This window comes from Nicotiana attenuata, unplaced genomic scaffold, assembly GCF_001879085.1.
Source record: "Nicotiana attenuata strain UT unplaced genomic scaffold, NIATTr2, whole genome shotgun sequence".
In the NCBI taxonomy this organism is placed as follows: domain Eukaryota; kingdom Viridiplantae; phylum Streptophyta; class Magnoliopsida; order Solanales; family Solanaceae; genus Nicotiana; species Nicotiana attenuata.
The window spans coordinates 242,644-262,438 of NW_017671197.1; the positions used below are offsets into that span (position 1 = coordinate 242,644).

At 36.6% G+C, this 19,795-nt stretch overlaps 2 protein-coding genes across 2 annotated transcripts; both read right to left on the bottom strand.

The window, feature by feature from the left end:
* Nucleotides 1–2,892: 2,892 nt before the first annotated feature.
* On the bottom strand, nt 2,893–4,091 carry LOC109206607 (pentatricopeptide repeat-containing protein At1g18485-like). Its single transcript, XM_019369445.1, has 3 exons — nt 3,810–4,091; nt 3,400–3,631; nt 2,893–3,293 (listed from the first exon to the last, which is right to left on the bottom strand). The coding sequence occupies exons 1-3, from the start codon at nt 4,089–4,091 to the stop codon at nt 2,893–2,895; spliced, it is 915 nt and encodes a 304-aa protein (XP_019224990.1).
* A 969-nt stretch (nt 4,092–5,060) lies between these two features.
* LOC109206615 lies at nt 5,061–12,073 on the bottom strand. Its single transcript, XM_019369453.1, has 4 exons — nt 11,845–12,073; nt 6,307–6,665; nt 5,742–6,067; nt 5,061–5,500 (listed from the first exon to the last, which is right to left on the bottom strand). Exons 1-4 carry the CDS (start codon nt 11,918–11,920, stop codon nt 5,380–5,382), a joined length of 882 nt encoding a protein of 293 aa, XP_019224998.1. The 5' UTR covers nt 11,921–12,073; the 3' UTR covers nt 5,061–5,379.
* Between the last annotated feature and the right edge of the window lie 7,722 nt (nt 12,074–19,795).

Here is a 19,795-nt window from a genome sequence, read left to right on the forward strand (position 1 = left end):
GAAATGAGATTTGAATTACTTCAGGCTGCTGCTAGTAGCAATAAACGTTGATAGTACCCAAAGGGTCTCTGAGCCGAGGGTCTCCCGGAAACAGCCTCTCTATCCCTCTGGGGTAGGGGTAAGGTCTGCGTATACTTTACCCTCCCCAGACCCCAGTAGTGGGATCCTACTGGGTTGTTGTTGTACCGACAAGTACCCAAAGGCTATAGCTTTGGCTAGCGTAAGTGACGAAGAACTGTTGCTTGGACTTTCAAGGGCACAAAAGAAATGTTGCATAGAATTTCAGTTAGTCTATAGATCTGGGTCTTGTTCTTTTTGTTTCTACTTGAAGTATAATTTAACCTCATTAATAACAAATTAACTTAGCTAAAACACATTAGTTATGTTTAAGTTCAAATAGTCAATCTGTTACCAGTCAATATAAGTGATAAACGGCAACCAAACTACTGTTAAAGTATTATTTATTGTGTAGTCATATAAATGACCGTCAGACTAATTTGTGTGTTAGGTTAAAGTCTTGTAGTTAGTGGACAGGAGATTGAATCAAATAGAAATGAGATTTGAATTACTTCAGGCTGCTGCTAGTAGCAATAAACGTTGATAGACCCTTACAAGATGGAGAGAATTCTTTAGTAAACACATGTTTTAAGTCAATTCGGGACGGGAGGTTTTTCAACTACACACTACAACTCGTACAACCTTGAAGAATCAAGACTAATAGACAACTTATTTGCGAAATTTGAGCATGTGGTTTGGTTTGCACATTTTCACTAGTCGAACTAGTTGACAAGTTATACCTTCACTCCTTCCATTCATGTCAAATGGACGGAGAATACTGTTGGATATTTCACTTAGCTGAAATACTAAAGATTTTCTAGTTATTTGGTATGGTTGGAAGAAGAGTAAAACTAATACTACAATTCATTCTCTAAGACAAGTGTTGTGAAGAGCATGAAGCGGGAAAAACCGACAAGCCCCTTTTCGCTTAAAGCGAGAAGCGAAGCGCTCACTATTTTAAAGTGAAGCGGAATTTTTTTAAAAAAATATTAAAATAAATACCGCATAGACAATGAAGAAGAAGAAGAGAACGACAATAAAATAAATATTACATAGGCAACTAAGAATAAATGATATGAAACAGTTAGTATGCCAAAAAATGGCAGTATAACTGAAACGAAAAATGGGGCAACATTTTGCAGCAATTTATCACTGAAACAGTGAAAGAAAATGAAAAAGAAGAGGAGCATGAGAAAAAGAAGAACAGAAGGGGGGGGGGGGTAGGGGGGGGTAAATTCGCCTAGCATTTTGCTGCTATTTGGACACTGAAACAGTGAAAGAAGTAGGAGGAGGAGGAGGAGGAAATCACATACACCTGGGACCAGACTTGATGTTCTTGAAGTTAAAAAAAGATAGCCTTTTTAATTAATTAACGTTGACAGCCCAATTATAAGAGAAGCGCTCGCTTCTGTCGTTTTGTTCGCTTCCTCACTTCTCGCTTTTTCAAGGGACGCGATCGCTTTTGTGTACCTGATACGATTCAGATCAGAGAAGCGCCAGATGCCTCGCTTCGCACGCTTCTCGCGTTAAGCGAGGAAGCGGTTGCTTTTAACAACACTGTCTAAGACTAGTTTTAGAAAGATTGAAAGTCGGCATGAAGAAGTATCCAACTCTTCTACTACACATCCTACATCCTTTGTATTCCCTAACTAAAAACAACCCTTATCCCTCCATATGTACTTCCACTCTTCCAACTTCTCTTTACACTCAGCAAAAAAGAAGTTTTATATACAACAATATACAATGCTGAGAAGCACCAAGGGGGTTCCAGCATGCGATAACCAAGCACCTAAAGCCAATAAATGATTCCTCTCTCAACGACAAAATTGTACAAGGTCGGGGGCAAATTTTCTTAGACTACCACAGATTTGATCCTTGGAATTCCAGCCTCGTGTCGCTCATCCTTTCTAAGAACTGAAATTCCAAGCTAAACTTAAGTTTCAAAACATCTTCTGCCACACTGCTCCTCAAGTGACTCTCTGAACAGTAAAACATCTTCAAGGAGTGAGTCGTTCTTGCTAGCAAACACCATTTGGTATTAAAACAGAAGCCAAACTACAGAATAAGGAATATGATTCTGCCTTATATGTACATCTGAACATTTAGGGAGGCACTAAGGCAAGTCAAAGTGACTCCATCCTTTTATCAGCTATCAGGAGAAACCATTTTTAAAATGGTGAGAGTGCCTCTTCTTCAATCATTCTGACTATCTCCCTTAAAATCATTGTTGGCACTAACTTAAAGCACATTGTGGTAATTTGTGAAGTGCTATCCTTTAGAAACCTTGAGTCATCAACAAGAAGAACCTGAGTCAAGGGACAACTGTGTTTTAGAATCCTGCCATGTGCCCATAGAGAAACAACGCTACTATTCCTCTAGGGAAATACAACAACAACAACAACCCAGTATAATCCTACTAGTGGGGTCTGGGGAGGGTAGAATGAGGCATATTCCTCTAGGGAAATATGCGAGATAATAGCTTTCATAAGAGGGAGAGGCCATTACGTCATGCAATAGTATTCATCTAACTTGTCCTTCCTTGTCGTGTGCTAGATGATGGAGGCAAGAGTTCCTTTTGGTCATGGTACTAGGAAATAGAACCCTAATGAGTTTCTTGCTGAGCTACCTCAATTTACTCTTAACCCTCTCTCTTCAATTGCTGAAGCACCAAATCTTCTCAGGTACTAACCAACTCAACTTGTTCCCTTTAGTTACATCTATCCTCACAATAGCTCTTACGGCTTGGAAAGCATATCGGCAACAGCGAAGTTATAGCTTTTTCCTCCTATTTCAATCGGACTGCAACCAATTTCTTTTTTTGCAAGCCTAACTCCTTCATCTTTGCCTCAATTGTCTAACAGAATCCCAGTCCCCATATCTAGCAAAAAAGTTGGACACCAAAACATATATTTCTGCTCTTTTTGGCTCTAATTCCAGCAACTTCTCAGCACATTTCTTCCCAAGATTTAATTGGACATGAACCATACATGAACTGAGCAACGAGCTCCAAATTTGAGTGTCTGGCTGCATAGGCATCTCAGCCATAAGATTTAAGGCATCATCAAACTGTCCAGCACGATTCAGCATGTCAATTACACATGAATAATGTTCCAATTCAGGTTTTAGACCATGGACCTGCATCTCCCTAACATATTGTCGACCTTCAATGAGCCCGGCATGGTTACATGCCATTAAAATAGAGACATATGTAGTGCGAAGCCCGATTTTTGCATTTCCTGAAATAGCTTGATGGCCTCCATTCCAAGTCTATGAACTGCATATCCTGTAATCATAGCTGTCCATGATGCTATATCTTTGAGCGGAATATGGTCAAAAACATACCTGGACATTCCATAAATCCAGATTTTGCATACATGTTTATGATTGAGCAATGGACAAAAGTATCCTCCATAAGGTGAGTTTTCAGTGCAAAGCTATCAACTTCTTTCCCCAGCCTGACAGCAGACAATGCTGAACAAGCTCCCAATACACTTATAACAGAAATTTCTTCAGGTTGGAATCTACGAGATACCATATCACGAAACAGACATAAGTCTTTATCTGGTAAAACATTCTGAAATAGCCAGCTATCATCACGTTCCAGGATACGACATTTTTATCTTCTATCCCGTCAAATAGATGTTGTGCCAGTTCAGGTTTTCCACAATTCATGTAAAATGAAACTAGGGAAACCCCTGTAGACATATCTGTTTCTAGACCATTTCTAAGCACAAAACCATGAATTTGTGTACCACACAGTGTGAACAAGCAAAAAGAAGGCTACCAACAGTGAACCAGTCAGGAAGCAAACCAGAACCCATCATTTCAGAGGACAGAGTCAAAGCCTTGGATGGATCCTCGCTCTGAGCATAGCCACTTATCAGTGCATTCCAAGAGCTTATTGTCTTATTCGCCACTCCACAGAATACAAGCTCAGCATATCTGAGCAATCCACACTTTGCATAGGCTGCTATAAAAGCATTTGTTAACGACTCATGGTATTCAATACCATTTCTAAGCGAGTGGCCATGCATTTCTTTCACTATCTACTGCTTTGATTCTGTTAAGCACACAGGCAAAACATTCAACAGAGTGACCTCATTTGCCTTCACATATTCACTGGCACTTTGCATCCTTCTCATAAGATGAAATGTTCCTCTAACATCTCCTTCTCCTGAATAACCCCCGAAAATGGAATTCCAAGAGACCACATTTTTGCTCTCATTTTTTTCAAACAGAATTGGGACATCAGCAAAGTACCCAACTTTGCAATACATATCTACTAAAGAATTATTCACTGTTAACTTGTTCGCCAGTCCTAGCTTTCCAGTTAAACCATGGTAGTTGCGTCTGGAACAACTACCAATCCGGGCAGTCACTAGCTACAATCAGTGAAATTTTGATTTAAACTACTTTTTCATAGTACTCTCAACAATGGTAGTAGTAGAGCCATCAGCAAACTTTAGCTCACCCAATTATGTTGATGGGTTAAGTGAAAGGAACACTTAATATGCAGTTCATGACCCAATGGAGCATCATAGACAAGACGTCTCCTCTTTCCAGTCATTTAAATTTGAGTTTGGTCGATCAGTGCTTGCAAATTAGGTGTAGTACAAGCCTAGCAAATGTCAAGAGACTGAAGTTGCATGTTAAATAGTTACAAGTTCAGCTCCACAAGGAGACGAGGAAAGAAAAACCTAATCAGTAAGAGAAGGAAAGAATCCCTTTTTGGATCTAAATTATTATTTTTATTTCATGAGCCCCTGAATTGATAAAAATTCAGGCACCAAAAGTTACATTATTGCTGTCATTTTCTTTGTTTTGTTTCCTGGTCTCTTAGGCGTAGAAAGATATTTTCCAAACTCCAATGATTGCGATGATATTTTATTTTGAAGGACTTTAAGAAAAAATTAAAATTTGTAATCTTAAACATGTTATAACATTTGTGTAGCTATAAATTTTGTAAAGTTCATGGTATTATACATGAGATAATATTTATGTGATAAAATAAAAGTGTAAAGTTTATTGTTTCTAATTTAAAAGTGTGCCATTCTATTTAAATTTCACTAGGTAGGGGTAAGGTCTGCGCACACACTACCCTCTCCAGACCCCACTTGTGGGAATATACTGGGCTTGTTGTTGTTGTCATTCTATTTAAAACGAATTTAAAAGTAAAATATGTTGTATAAACTGAAAAAGAGAGTTGCACAAAAACTTTCTTCGCTGGTTTACACTTGAAGTGCAATAACAAGTAAACCTGTACTCATTGGCCATCGCTAACTTTGTCTGGGAACACTGTAGCAAGATGAAAGATATTCATCTTTAACTACCCTTTTCGCTCCCTTGACTTGTAGGAGATCTCGGATTCACATTTCCTCCCAATCTCCTGGCCGTGCGTTGGAGGGCTGCTAGTTTCTGGCGTTGCCTATGGCTTTTCCTTTGACTGCATAGTAAAAGTAAATTTACAGTGATAAAGTATGATATCATTAAGCATGCAGACATTATCAAACTTCTAAATACATTGATCACTCTAATGGACTAAGAATCATTCCACATGATTGTACAGCTGGAACTTGGAAAGTAACAACTAACATTCTAAGACTACATGCCACACCAGAGAGAGTTCATGAAGCTTCAAATAAGATTCTCTTTATTTTATAATTACTAAAAAAGAGTGGCCTCACCTGGTAAATAGAAGTCCTGCTGTAAGAACCATGCCTCCTACTGCCCAAGATATTCTCTCTTTAAATGTCATGTCCTCCACCCATTGTTTGAAATCTTCAACGAATCCAGAACTGTCCGTTTTTTCTTGCACCTTGGATTGTGAAGCCCTCCATGAATCAGCAATAAAATCCACACTAGATTTTCCACCATAGCAAGAAACTTCTTCTGGATCATCAGACAAAGACTTCACGGAAAAACCTGCAACGCGGCAGAGCTCTGTCCCATTAGAGATCCATTGGGATGCTCTACCACAAACAAAGTCGTTTACACCACAGGGTGCTAGAACCTGACATGTAATTTCTAATCAGATGTGAGATATGTCAATAACTGATTCAGTACAAACATGATGATAAAATAATTGAGGGTGTTGGCATTGAGCTGAACCAAAGGGGCCAAAAGCATCTACATTGAGACACAGTCTATACGATCCAAAATACAAATCATAACATCCAATGCAGGCTTATTGTTTGGTGAATTTTGATACCCCATTGCTGAATAACTCATCTGAAAAATCTGTAAACAAACCTGTGTCTTAGCATCCATGGAGAAGTACGCATTGGAGCAAGCTTGGTATACTTTGTTACAGAAAGAGGTGCATAAAACAGGGGGTCCCGCCTGCACACCAACACGTGGATCGCAGATTGAACATTCTAACATTTCCCATAAGTGCAAGCACTCTTGGCTTGCCTCTCCAGTTGAAGCAAGCCTCCTAATGGATAGCAAAGCAGGATGCGTCTGCGTCACATCGCAGCAAGTTTTTCCACGAAATATCCTGCAGAGGTTCAAATCTCTTGGGCCCTTTTTTACTTTTCTTGGAGGTTTTCCTTCATTTGAAAATCGAGGAAAGCGACCACCAGGTGAAATGCAAACTCCATTATCTTTACCTGTATTTAAATGATTTGGTGACTCATTAGTAGAAAAGTAGATGTTAGAGCACAATGCCTTGAGCATGCCTTGAGCACCCCATTATCAAAGAAATTATTATCTTTTCACGAATCTACAATCAATCAGAATTTTGATAATATCCCTATTCCCTACATAACTATGCTTCAATCTCAAGCTAGTTGGGGTCGGCTATACAAAAACAACAACAATCACCCAGTTAATTCCCACAAGTGGGATCTAGGGAGGGTAGGATGTACGCAGTCTTACCCTATCCCGGGGTCACTGTGCAAATCCTCGCTCCATTTAGACATGTCTCAATTAATTTAGACTTTCCAAATTTGCTATTGACACATAAATACTCTAAGAAGAAAAAAAGACTCCTAGCGAGCATCTGCTTTAAACTAAAAAAAAAAAAAAGACAACCCGGTGCACTAAGCTCCCGCTTTACTGCTTTAAAGTAAGTATTCTTCTTTTTTAACTTAATTCAGATTAATTGGCATTGCTATATGGATCTTTTCTTCGATTGTGCATATTTCTAGCAAAGCCTGCATGAGTTACACGGGAGTCACCTATGAGACTCCTATGAAACTTAACAGAGCAAATTTTCAACAAAATCCAATTATTCTTCTGGCCCATAGCCACAAAATGCTGCCTAGACAAACTATATCATTAATTCATAGATGTATAAAAGAGTTCAGAGATGAATTAACAAATTATGCATGCTTTTCTCCTATGTTATAGCTAATAGTCTCATAAGAAGTTGCTAAGACAATTGACTTTTATCGTCAAAGAATGTTCTCATATCTGGGTGAGGAAATGAGTAACTTCATATCTAGGTGAGGAAAGGAGTAACTTCAAGAGTCTTCGAGTCCTTTCTTTTGTGTCCTCATTGAGAGTCTTAGAGTCCTTAATAAACAGTTTTTCCTATATATTTTTTATATTTCTATTGAGGTCCAAATAAATTATTTCGAGATTAGCAGGCTAGCAGAAACGTTACTTGTCAAAAGGCGGTAAGGAAGTACTTATTAAAAGCAATTTATCGAGTATGCCCACCTATTACTTGTCCCTGTTGCAAACTCCTGTCAGCATCACTGAAAAACTGGAGTGGCTTCAAAGGAATTTTCTTTGGGATGCGGCGGATGGAACTAGAAAGTTTCATCTAGTGAATTGGCAGACAGTCACTTCCTCAAAGAAGTGGGGTGGACTTGGAGGAAAAGATCTTAGGGTATTCAACAGAGCTTTGTTGGGGAAGTGGCTGTGGAGATTCGGGGTAGAGGAGCATGCTCTCTGGAGGGAGGTCATAGTAGAAAAAGTACGATTCCACGGGAGGGGGTTGGAGGACCAAGGCAATCACAGCACCTTTCGGGTGTGGCATGTGGAGAAGCATCATGAAGAATTGGGAAGCCTTCAATGGCAACATCACTTATAGGGCGGGAGATGGAAGGAGAATCAGCTTTTGAAATCACATATGGTGTAGAGAGGATACTCTGAGGGTCTCTTCCCCCACGTCTTTAGAGTTTCAAATTAGAAGGAATTGATAGTCCAACAGATTCGCAAGGAGCATGAAGGGGGGGGGGGGGGTTAGTATGGGACCTCTCATTTAGAAGGAACATGCAAGATTAGGAGATTGCAGAGCTCCAAGATTTGTTGGCACTGCTATATGGGCAAGACAGGCCCCAGCCATCTTGTGATTCTTGGAGATGGGGGTTGCGTGGCGATGGTTTGTTCACCGTAAAGTCCTTTTACCAAAGTATGTTGGTGAGAGAGGACGCCACTTTTCCATACTCCTCGATCTGGATTCCTAAGGCGCCCACAAAGGTGTGCGTTTTTGCATGGCTAGCAGCGAGGGGAGTGATCTTGACTGCTGAAAATCTGCGAAAGAGAGGAATTACACTTGTTAGTTGGTGCTACATGTGTAAAAGCTTAGGGGAAGAAGTTGATCATCTTTTGTTGCATTGCCCTGTGTCCTCGGGGTTTGTGGAGGGCAATCCTGAATCTTTTTGGTGTTCAATGGGTGATGCCAAGCACTGTAAAGGAAATGTTATAAAGCTGGGCCGGTTTCCGTAGAAGAAGAAAGCAAAAGGCGTGGAAGTTCGCCCCGTTAGCTCTCATGTGGATAGTTTGGGGGGAGAGAAATAGGAGAGCTTTTGAGGGGATTGAGTCTCCTTTTTCACATCTTAAGAATAGTCTTTTATCTTTGATCGCTTTTTGGTGCACTCATATAGCCCCTACTTGTATATAAGATTGGGCGTCTTTTATAGAGAATCATGTTTTGATGTAAATTATCTACTTTTTGGTATACTTCTTGTATACGAGAGTTTTTTCTCCCTTTTGATTAATACAATTTACCTTATCAAAAAAACAAAACAATTATTTCGAATTCAAACTCGAAATCACTAATTTTAGAATAAAGAAGTATTATTAGTCCACCACAAACCTAATTGATACCAAACAGAAAACTTGCATAAGCTTTACATCCCCCAAGGCAAAAATTATTTTAACTTTGCTTTTCTTGAGCTGAGAGTCTACCGGTCTTTCTATCTTTACAAAGTAGGAATAAAGTCTGCGTATATACTAATCTCCTCATCTCCTCAGATCCCATTTATGTGATTACACTGGGCAGGTTGTTGTTAAGGCAAAAACCTTTGTTTTAGTAACTTTTTTAATGTCCAAAAACACTTTTTTTTTCTTTGTTTGTTTTATGGAAGATTCCTCTTATTTACATACCCACAAAAGAACAAAAAATAGTAGTTGAATACTCTTCAAGGCTGGCTAGCTGGCTTTCTGGCTTTGCTCTAGACATTTTTTTTTTTTATATGATCATTTTAACGTTTTGTATTAGAAAAGGACAATACTCTGCTTCTTTAACTGTGAAGTTTCTCACGTGACTTCTTACTTTATAAGATTTTTTAAAGTAAAAGAAAGTACACTATACATTGAATAATTGTGTTGCGCATACTTTATGTTAATATTTCTTAAAATCTGTGGCTAACCCAGTGTTAGATTAAGTTTAGAAGTCTAAACTTTTTCCTCTAATCTATGGTCTAAAATTCTGTGGATGATTTGTATTCCTAGGGCCTGACCATTGTTAAATTCAATAATACTCTCTCAGAGTAGTAATTGAATCATAATAGTGTGGTTTTCTTTTCCAAACGTATAATAATTTCTTATAACTAAGTTACAAAATACAAAATATATGTTGTGATATTTTGCTCTTCAGGCTAGTCCGGTAGTAAAAGTTTTCGTTGAAATCTCTTGATAAACTGGATATTAGAAGGTTAAGAAAAGGAATTGAGCAAGTAGTGTTATAAGCATTATCCCAGTAAAAATAAAGAACAACTTTGGAGGCTAAAAATCAGTTTTTGATGTTTTGATAGCTCAGTACAAAACAATACCTAGATCTACAGATGATAATAGCAATCTTTTGAGGAACGAGCATATTTATGCCCACGCTCACCCACACCCTTTTCCCAAACCAAATGTGGTTCTGGCAACTTACATAACCCACTAGTGCTTCTTTCTTTCTGAGGACAGCTGAATTGCAGCACTTGTATTAGATAAGTTAGGTGAAGCTGATATGTTTAGCCCCAAATTCCTGCCCAAAAAACCTCCTTATTATCCATAATACAAGATGTGCGGGCATCTCTTAAAATGCACATATACTTTTGGCATCTGTTCCAACAAAAGGTCTTGAATATTTCCTTTGCAAAGCTAAGCACTATCTTTATTGATGCTTATAACAAGCGTCTTACCTAAAAAGAGGACATGTGATTCATGTTTCACGTAAATTCTCACTTAAAAGCAATCCAGTTAGCTGAAGATATAAATTCTAACTCGTAGAATGCATTCGCAACCCCTCTCCTCTACCCAACATTTCTGGACATTGTCACAACTACCGTTACCCATCTGACCCCAGCATGATGGGAAATTCCCCCTTTATGTGATGCCTTGATCAGGTTTCTACAAGACTTTTTTAACGCCACTAATGAATATTACATGATCTAGGACCACGATAACAACCACAAAACACTTCCAAACACTAGGCACTTCTTTCTAATTCACTAATAATAATATGAATGGCATCTAAAGCTTGAATCTTGTGAGTTTGGTGGTTTTGAAGATCACTATAATGGTATGTCACATGAGAAAAGAATTTACTATGTTAACATTCTGATTTTGTTTGCAAAGGTGAAAATTAATGTTTAGACATGTACTTTTTACTTGAATATCATACTCACATGCTAAACCAAATCAAGCTCACACAGTTAAACTATATATTGAATTTGAGCAAGATACACTATGGGAGGCTCATCCAAGCTTGAGCCCCATATTCCAAAGTTCAGTTCTTGCGCCCTGGCACTTATTAGAGGTGTAATATGAACAGCTAAACATATGCATCCCTAGTAAACACAAATATACTAGAAAGATGAACAACGGAAAAGGAAAAAGGAGTTTCTTTTGGAAAGTAAAAGAGAAGCAATTAATATTTTACTTTATCGAAAAGAAAAGAGACACATTTATCCTAGTACGAAATATTCGTTAAGAGTAAATCAGTGATTCAAGGGCGGAAAGGGAGAATCAGTGGTAAGAGCGTCAAGATCAAGGACGGAGCTACCCTTGTCCCAGGGGAGTCAACTGACACGCCTTAGCTGAAAAAATAAACTACGTAGATAGGTCAAATTTTGTTTGTGTATTTATTATATATTGAATCCCCTTGGCTTCTTTGTGTGTATACTTCTTTATATTTTGAATTCTCTTTGTAAAAATCCTGACTTTGCTACTCGTCAAGATCTTCTTTTCGAGTTACATTCGCACTCTACTCTCTACTCAGTTAATACACTTTTACTGACTGATCCACCGCTGTAAACCGGAAGTAAATATATCCAAAATTTTATTAGATTATCAAATGAATCACAACCCAATATAGCTCAATCGGCAAATTAGCTGGCTAATTGTTAAAAGAGTAGGATTCGCTTATCACAATCATTCATTTATCTCAGGTTTTCTTAGAGAGTAGAGAACATTAATTTAACAAAATAATCTGAACAAGATTAAATAAAAGGTGAAATTAGGATTTTACAGAAAATCATCAATAAGGGGCTTGTTTACAATTTGCACCTAGGGCTAGACTTAATGGTTGTGCACGAGCTAGAATTAGAAAGAGCAGAGGAATGGTACCTGAGACGTACGGTAGTTGAAGGTAAACGGAGGTTGCGAGCAGCAGCATCAACGAGAAACGCCATTTCAATTCCATCCTTCATTCCACTTGTCTTCTCACTTCTCCAATCTTTCCTGTTAAACAACCGCTTTCTTCTCTTCCTATTTTTAATTAAATCTTTTCCTTTTTATTATTTGGTTGACGAGCCGCTACTTGCAGAGCTGAAAGTAGAGAGAAACCGGTGAAAGGTAAAGAGAATTAATTAAACCGGAACTAGTAATTAAACCCTATTAGCTCATTTAAAAGATAAGTTAATATAATTGGGGATATTCAAGGAAAAAATAATTGCTGAATTTTTTGTTTTAATAACGCAGAAGATCAGTATTTTCTTTTATTTAAATTGTAAGTGAGCATATACAAATTATCTTCCTATGCATAGTCATCTATAAATAAAATTAGTAATATGAAAAGAAAAAAAAAAGACAGTTACCTATTATAACATATTAAAATAAATGATAGTGTAAAAATCATCTACACTTTCAATATATATAAGTTAGAGTAAATATTCATCCAGGTAAACGTGTTAAGCTTTCGCGGCTCAAGATGCCACAATTGATCCCTATTAATGTGGAAACATGTCTCATCTATTCCCAAACAATTAAAAAAATGATGCTAGGTAAATGAATCAAATAATCACTTTTTGTATGCATTGGAAGATCCTTTCTTTTAGTCTTATATATACTATATTAAAAGTACGACGGCCATTAGTGAAATGTCATTCGTCTTTTTAACCCTTTTAAAATATAATTTAAATACAAAACCGTTATTAAATTACTCTTCCTAATATTTATGAGTTTTAAATCAACTAGATCATTATTTTCCTTATACGTTTACCGCTTTGAAATCACATAAAACTTTTCATATTAAACTTTTCTTATTTAAACTATGTATGAAATTTTAATATCTTTTCAAATATTATAAAATTATAATTACCATCCGAATTTTTTTTTTTTTTTTTGAATACCATCCGAAGTTAGGAATTCAAAACCTACTAAAAAAAATTCTTAAAGAAAGTTGTCTCTAATATCCTTTTTAGTTCCAAGTTCGTTGAACATACTTTGACGGCAAGTATGACGAATCTATACTTAAAACTTGGACATTAGCTACATCAATAAAAATCAAGACAATTTAAAACTTAATCATAACGTTAAATACAATTGGTGAAACAAGGTTCAATTCCCTTTAAAAACTAGATTTTATATTGGATATAATTGTAATTTAATTATTCTCCTAATATTTAGAACTTTAAAATTAACTAAATTTTGGTTATTAAATTTTCCCTTATTTGAACGACATATATATAGAAACTCCTAAATTTCAGGAATTTAAAACCAAACAAAAATTTACTTATAAATCATTTCCGTATTTAAATTGTGTAAGTAATTATGCTTTTTTTTCTTATGTATATTTGATAAAGTGTATATAAGCATACATTAAAAATTAACTAATAAAATTTTTGATCTAATTTTAAGTCTTCAAGAATTAAAGATTACTATACTATGTAAACCAAACTTATAACATACTAGGACGAGTATGAAAATATGTGTAAATAAGTTACATACGACATGCTTAGGTTTAGAAAATAATATTATTTTAGTTTAATGTAATATGTACTATAATGTATTTTAAGTTAATTATATAAATACATATTGTGAATTTATACTCATATATATCACAAACCTAATTATAATACTCGATAAGTGAGATATATTGAAATTAATAGAAATAAATCATATGCAGTTATTTATAAGCAATTTAAGGTAGTGGTTAAAAGAGCTAAAAGAAAACATAGAGAACGAAGATACAACTGTTCCTTATTGAATTAGCTATACAAATCAATATTCTTTTAAATATAAAATTGCATATTTATTTTATAATTCAAAAATAATATTCATATAATTTAAAAAAAATTAATACTCATTTAGATAGGTTACACGTAACATAAAACTAGTTAGGACAAAACAATGTTGTCTAATAGAGTATCCGTCGCGATTACGTTTCATCTCCTTTGCCTTTTTAAACAGCATTTAGTAGCTCTCTGTCATTCTAACTGCCATCCAAATCTTTTGAGGCAATCCCACCAACTTTAGTAGTCACTTGGTTTGCCTAATCTACTCTGCTGTCTTTTTCGTGATTTTATCCTCCCCTCCGTCCCTTTGAGTCGCTTTACTCTCTCTTTTATTTATAATCGTTGTGTCCGGCCTAGTTGATCGGGTACTTTTATCAATTAAAATTTGATAGATGAAAAAATGTTACATATCTTTTTTGCCTCTGCTGAAATTTGAATCTAAACCTTACTTAATTAACAACTATGTCACATCTTTAAGTGTTTTTTTTTGTTTGAAAGCACAAACGATAATATTATATCACTAACACAAACATTACACAGTTCTTACATAGTCCCGTAGGACATTTTCATTGCCAAACTTGGCTAGTCTTTCACAGACACTAGTACTAACAAACTTTGACTTAATACTAAAACCATGCTTGTCATTTAGCAATTGAACACATCTAGGAACTTTGAAATTTTTCACTGCTTCCTTTGCCAAGAGGTGGGCTATTACATTTCCTTCTCTGAAATTATGCCCTCAGGATTGGGTGCTTCAGCTGCTGCATTAATAACCTGCATTCAAAAATTATATTTGAAAAGTTAGGGTCATTTTCATTAAGCACTAATATGGTATCCGTTGAGTCAGTCTCAATTTCGATATTCGGAAGATCAAGATGTTTAGCAATCTTTAGTCCTTCATGTAGAGCCATTAGCTCACAATGCATGACTGAAGATGCGTAAGTTGATTTGTAGTACCCAAAAATCCAGTCGCCATCTTTGTTCTTGAAAACTCCACCCATGCCAGCTTCCACAGTAGACTTGGAGAAGGCTCCATCAATATCTAGTTTGATTGTATTTGCCGGAGGTTTGTTCCATCTGATCTTAATTTGAATGCTGTTCTCCTTGAAGGGATTTTTCTCAGTGAAGAAGTTGTATTTCCAGGCTTGTTGGAGGTGTGATAGACCTTATTACTAAGGTTGTTTATATTATTATTATTTCTATTTTTCCAGATATTCCAAACAGCAAAATGGAGGATGGTCTTCCAGTTGTTTGAATAGGGGCTTGCTTGAATAAGAAATTTCTTTAATCTCAATAGCCAGTGGTTACCATCTTTTAAATGTAAATTTTTGATACCTAATTGTTCCCAACAAGATTGAGTGATAGGGCAGTCGAGGAAGTATGTTCAGCACTTTCCACATTAATTCTACAGATGGTGCAAACCTTATCAATGTTCATACCAATGTGGGATAAGTAAGCTCTACAAGGTATATGATTATGCATACATTTTCAGAAGAAGAACTTGATTTTGTTTGGGCATAGAAGATCCCAAATCCATTCAAAATCTAATTTAGGCGGAATAAAAGGATTTATGAGGGAGTAGCATGATTTTGTGGTGAAAAGACCGCTAGTGGTAATACCCCATGTCAAAGTATCTTTTTTAATAAACTTATTAGGTAAAGGGTTAGCCATAATGTTTTTCATAAGGGGATTATGGATATCAAAGGAGATATTAGAGAGATTTCAATTAGCATCTATTATAATATCCTTTATGGGGATATTAAGGTCCTTTTTATCAATTGGACCGTATAAATTTTCCCTCGAAGAACTGGAGTCATGGATCCAATTTGATGACCAAATGTTCATATTTGAATTTGAGTGAGGATGCCATAAGATATCGTCCTTGCAAAAATTCCATCCCTTGAGGATGGATTTTCAAATAAAGGAAGAAGTATTGACTGTTTTCTTATTAGCATATTTATAGGAGATGAGTTGAGTCCAAGGAGTATTTGTATTTTGTAATAGCCTCCACGAAAGGCCTATTAGTAGGGCAATATTTTTGGAGGAAGCTTTTTGGATACCAAGGCCACCTTCTTGCTTACTCTTGATGACGAGATTCCAATTCACTAAATGAAGTTTTTTAGAAGTGTTAGAACTTCCCCAAATGAAATCTCTTTGAATCTTGTCAATTTGTTTAAGAATTTTATTTGGAAGATAAGTGTATTGCATGGAGTAGGAGGGGATGGAATTTAGAGTGCTAGCTGCAAGAGTTACACGACCGCCTATATTTAGAAAGGAGCATTTCCAATGGGACATTTTGCTATAGAGCTTGTCAATTATGAATTGGAAATCTCTTGGTTTTGGATTGTGGTTCAAAATTGGGAAGCCTAGGTATTTTCCAAAATCATGTGTAACTTTCATTCCAAAGAGATTCGACAAGTAGGAGGAGGTTTGTGGAGAACTTAATTTTGGGAGGATAATTTTGGACTTAGTGTAGTTGATTGATAAACCTGATTGGGAGCAGAAAAAATCCATACAAGTCTTAATGCAATGACCAGTTTTTTTGTTTGCCTTACCCATTAGAGTTATATCATCCGCAAATAGGACATGGGAAAAGGAAGGGCCTTTTTGAGAGATTTTAATGGGATCCCAATTTAGAATATATGTTTGGTAATTGATGAGTTTTGAAAGTAATTCTATGCAAAGGATGAATATATAGGGTGATAGGGGGTCACCTTGGCGGATACCCCTACTAGGACTAAAGAATTCAGTAGTTGCCCCGTTAACTAGGATTCCCATAGAGCTGGTAGTGATGCAATGCATAATCAACTTACTAATTTTTGGGGGGCAATTAAAGAATCTAAGAATTCTATAGACAAAAGACCACTCTAATCTATCAAAAGCCTTTTCCAGGTCAATTTTAATAAGCATATCAGGGGTTGATTTTTTGTATTTTCGAAGATTATTCATAATTTCTTGGACAATAATCGCATTGTCACTAGCTCTCCTATTTTTAATGAAGCTATATTGGAGAGGGCTAATGAGGTAGGGCAAAAAGGGCTTTATCCTGTTTCCAATAATCTTTGTAATAGTTTTGTAGGAAGTGTTGCAGACACCAATTGGTCTAAAGATTTTTAGGTTGTTTGCATTAGCAAATTTAGGGATTAGGCAAATGTAGGTCTCATTTATACCACTAGGCAAACTTTGAGTATCAAAAAACTTGTGATAAAAGGACTCTACTGAGTTTTTAATGATGCCCCAGTATTTTTGATAAAAAAAGGGGTGGATTCCGTCCGGCCCCGGTGCTTTAAAGGGTTTGAATGAAAAAACAGCATTTTTTGATTTCCTCATTTGTTAAAACCTTGTCAAGTCTTGCTAGATCAATTTTGTTTTGGCTTGATGGATCCCCTAGGGTGTCTTTCCTATGTGAGGAGATTTTTGAAGTTGTGAAAACATTTCTAAAGAAGTCAAGAGTATGGCTTAAGATGGAGGGGGGTTCAGTTATCCAATCACCATTGGAGTTTTTAAAAAACATGATAGCATATCGACGTTTACGATTTGAGGCCATAATATGGTAGAACCTAGTATTTGCATCTCCATCATTCAACCAAGAGATCCTAGATCGTAATTTCCAAAAGTCTTGCTCCATTTTTAAAATATTATTAAATTCTAATTGAAGCTTAGATTCTAGGTGTTGTAGGAAGAAACTTTTATGGTAAGAGGGAGAGGTTTGGATTCCATTTAGACGTGCCAGAAGGACTTTTTTCTTTTTGAAGATGTCACCAAAAAGTTTTATTTTTCCAGTCTATGTGACGACCCAAAGGGGTCATCACCTGTTTTAATTAATTCTGTGCTTCCGAGGCCATAAAACCTCATTTAGAGTTACCTCAATTTACGTGCGCAGTACGGGCACGTAGCCGGAAAGCTTAAATGTAAAATTCTGTGAAAAATGCTAAATTTTGATGTTAAAATGAATAAATTTGACTTTGGTCAATATTTTGGGTAAACGGACCCGAACACGTGATTCGACGGTCCCGGAGGGTCCGTAGGGAAATATGGGACTTGGGCGTATGCCCGGAATCGAATTCCGAGGTCCCAAGCCCGAGAAATGAATTTTTTTGTAAAATTGTTTTCTGAAATTGTTTAAAGAAATTGGAAATGAAATCTGATTAGAAAGCGATGGTATCGGGCCGGCATTTTGGTTCCGGCTCCCGGTACAGGTCTTACATATGTTTTAAGTCCTTCCTGTGAAATTTGGTTGAAAACGGACGTCGTTTGACGTGATTCGGACCTAAATTGGAAATTTTCATGTTTTATGAAGTTTGAAAGAATTCTTGGATTTTGAGGTTTAATTCGATGTATATAATGTTATTTTGGAAATTTGATCGCGCCAATAAGTCCGTAGGATGTTTTTGAGGTTGTGTGCATATTTGGTTTGGAGCTCCAAGGGCTCGGGTGAGTTTTGGATAGGCTACGGGTGCATTTTTGAACTTTGAAAATAATCTGGTATGCCCGTTCTGCAGTTTTTGCATTTGCGAAGCAGGTCTCGCAAATGCGAGCCTGGCATCGCAAATGTGAGGAGGGAAAAACTTTGCAACTGATCGCAAATGCGACCAAATGGCTCGCAAATGTGAAGTCCCTCATTTTGTACAGTGTTCGCAAATGCAAACTTCACTTCGCAATTCCCACATCTGAGGGTCGGGGTTCGCAATTGCGAACCCCTGTTCGCATTTCCCATAACTGAGACCTGCAATTTTTACACTTAAACGATTTTGAGCTTCATTTTTCATATTTTCTCAAACCCAAACACACTTAGGCGATTTTCCAAGAACAAGTCTTCTTCCAAATCAATTGTAAGTTAGTTTTTACTCATTTCTTTCAATCATTAACATCTTTTAACATGATTTCAACCTAAAATCAAAGATTTTCATGGGGGAAATTGGGTGTTTTGGGTAGAATCTAGGTTTTTTAAAAATTGGAGATTTGGACCTCGATTTGAGGTCCGATTTCAAAATAAATTATATATTTGAGTTCGTGGGGGAATGGGTAATCGGGTTTTGGTTCGAACCTCGAGTTTTGACCACGTGGGCCCGGGGGCGATTTTTGACTTTTTGGGTAAAACTTTGGGAAACTCATTTTCATGCATTGGGGTTGATTCATTTAGTGTTTATTAATATAATTAAGTAATTTGTGATTAGATACGAGCGAATTGGCGGTGGAATGAAGGGGTAAAGCTATAATTGAGACTTGAGTTGTGTTCAAGGCATCGAGGTAAGTGTTTGGTCTAACCTTAGCTTGAGGGATTAGGAGTTGAGTCATATTTGCTATGTGATAATTGTTGAGTACGACGTATAGGCATGGTGACGAGTATCTATACGTTGGTGTCAAGTATGACCGTGAGTCTTATATTGTGATTTTTATGATTTTGTTGTATTCTTCATGCTTTGGTGATGATTTCTAGTTGTTGTAAAAAGTTTGTGGAAGGAATTGAGACCCTTGAACATTTTGGAGCATTGGCTCGAGTTATATTATGATTTGTGCAAGTATATTAGATGATTGAACCCTTTGGAGCATTGGGTCAAGTGGTAAAGTGAGTTATGAAGTACAAGTGAGAGATAGAGAAAGAGTTATTGAAATGTTCCCTTGTCGGGATTTAATTATTTAATTGTTAGTCCCTTGCCGGGATTTAATTATTTACTTGTTGCTCCTTTGCCGGGATTTAATTGTTAAATCGTTGTTCCCTTACCGGGATTCTTATATGTTCTTGTTTATTTCCCTTGCCCTTATTTGTGATTGTTGTTTGGGTGAGGAAGAGTGTTAAAGCACGAAGGGTGATGCCGTGCATTGTTTGCTATTGTGAGGAAAGAGTGTAAAGCATGAAGAGTGATACCGTGCCGCACGATGTACCATTCCGTGCCAATTCTATTGATTATATGTGAGGAAAGAGAGTAAAAGCACGAAGGGCGATGTCGTGCACGTTTTCAATTATATTATTGCTTGGTGAGGACGGGAGTAAAAGCACGAAGGGTGATGCTGTGTACTTGTCTTTGATTTTCCTGATTTTTGCTGATAATTGAGTTATG

Excerpts from the sequence above, each read along its gene's own strand:
- LOC109206615 (XM_019369453.1), bottom strand. The coding sequence starts at position 11,920 with ATGGAATTGAAATGGCGTTTCTCGTTGATGCTGCTGCTCGCAACCTCC. Across the intron at positions 6,068-6,306 it reads CCATGGATGCTAAGACACAG|GTTCTAGCACCCTGTGGTGT; the intron begins GTTTGTTTACAG and ends ATTACATGTCAG. Across the intron at positions 5,501-5,741 it reads GCAGGACTTCTATTTACCAG|TCAAAGGAAAAGCCATAGGC; the intron begins GTGAGGCCACTC and ends TTTACTATGCAG.
- LOC109206607 (XM_019369445.1), bottom strand. The coding sequence starts at position 4,091 with ATGCATGGCCACTCGCTTAGAAATGGTATTGAATACCATGAGTCGTTA. Across the intron at positions 3,632-3,809 it reads TTGCTTGTTCACACTGTGTG|AATGTTTTACCAGATAAAGA; the intron begins GTACACAAATTC and ends TGGCTATTTCAG. Across the intron at positions 3,294-3,399 it reads TGGATTTATGGAATGTCCAG|GAAATGCAAAAATCGGGCTT; the intron begins GTATGTTTTTGA and ends AAGCTATTTCAG.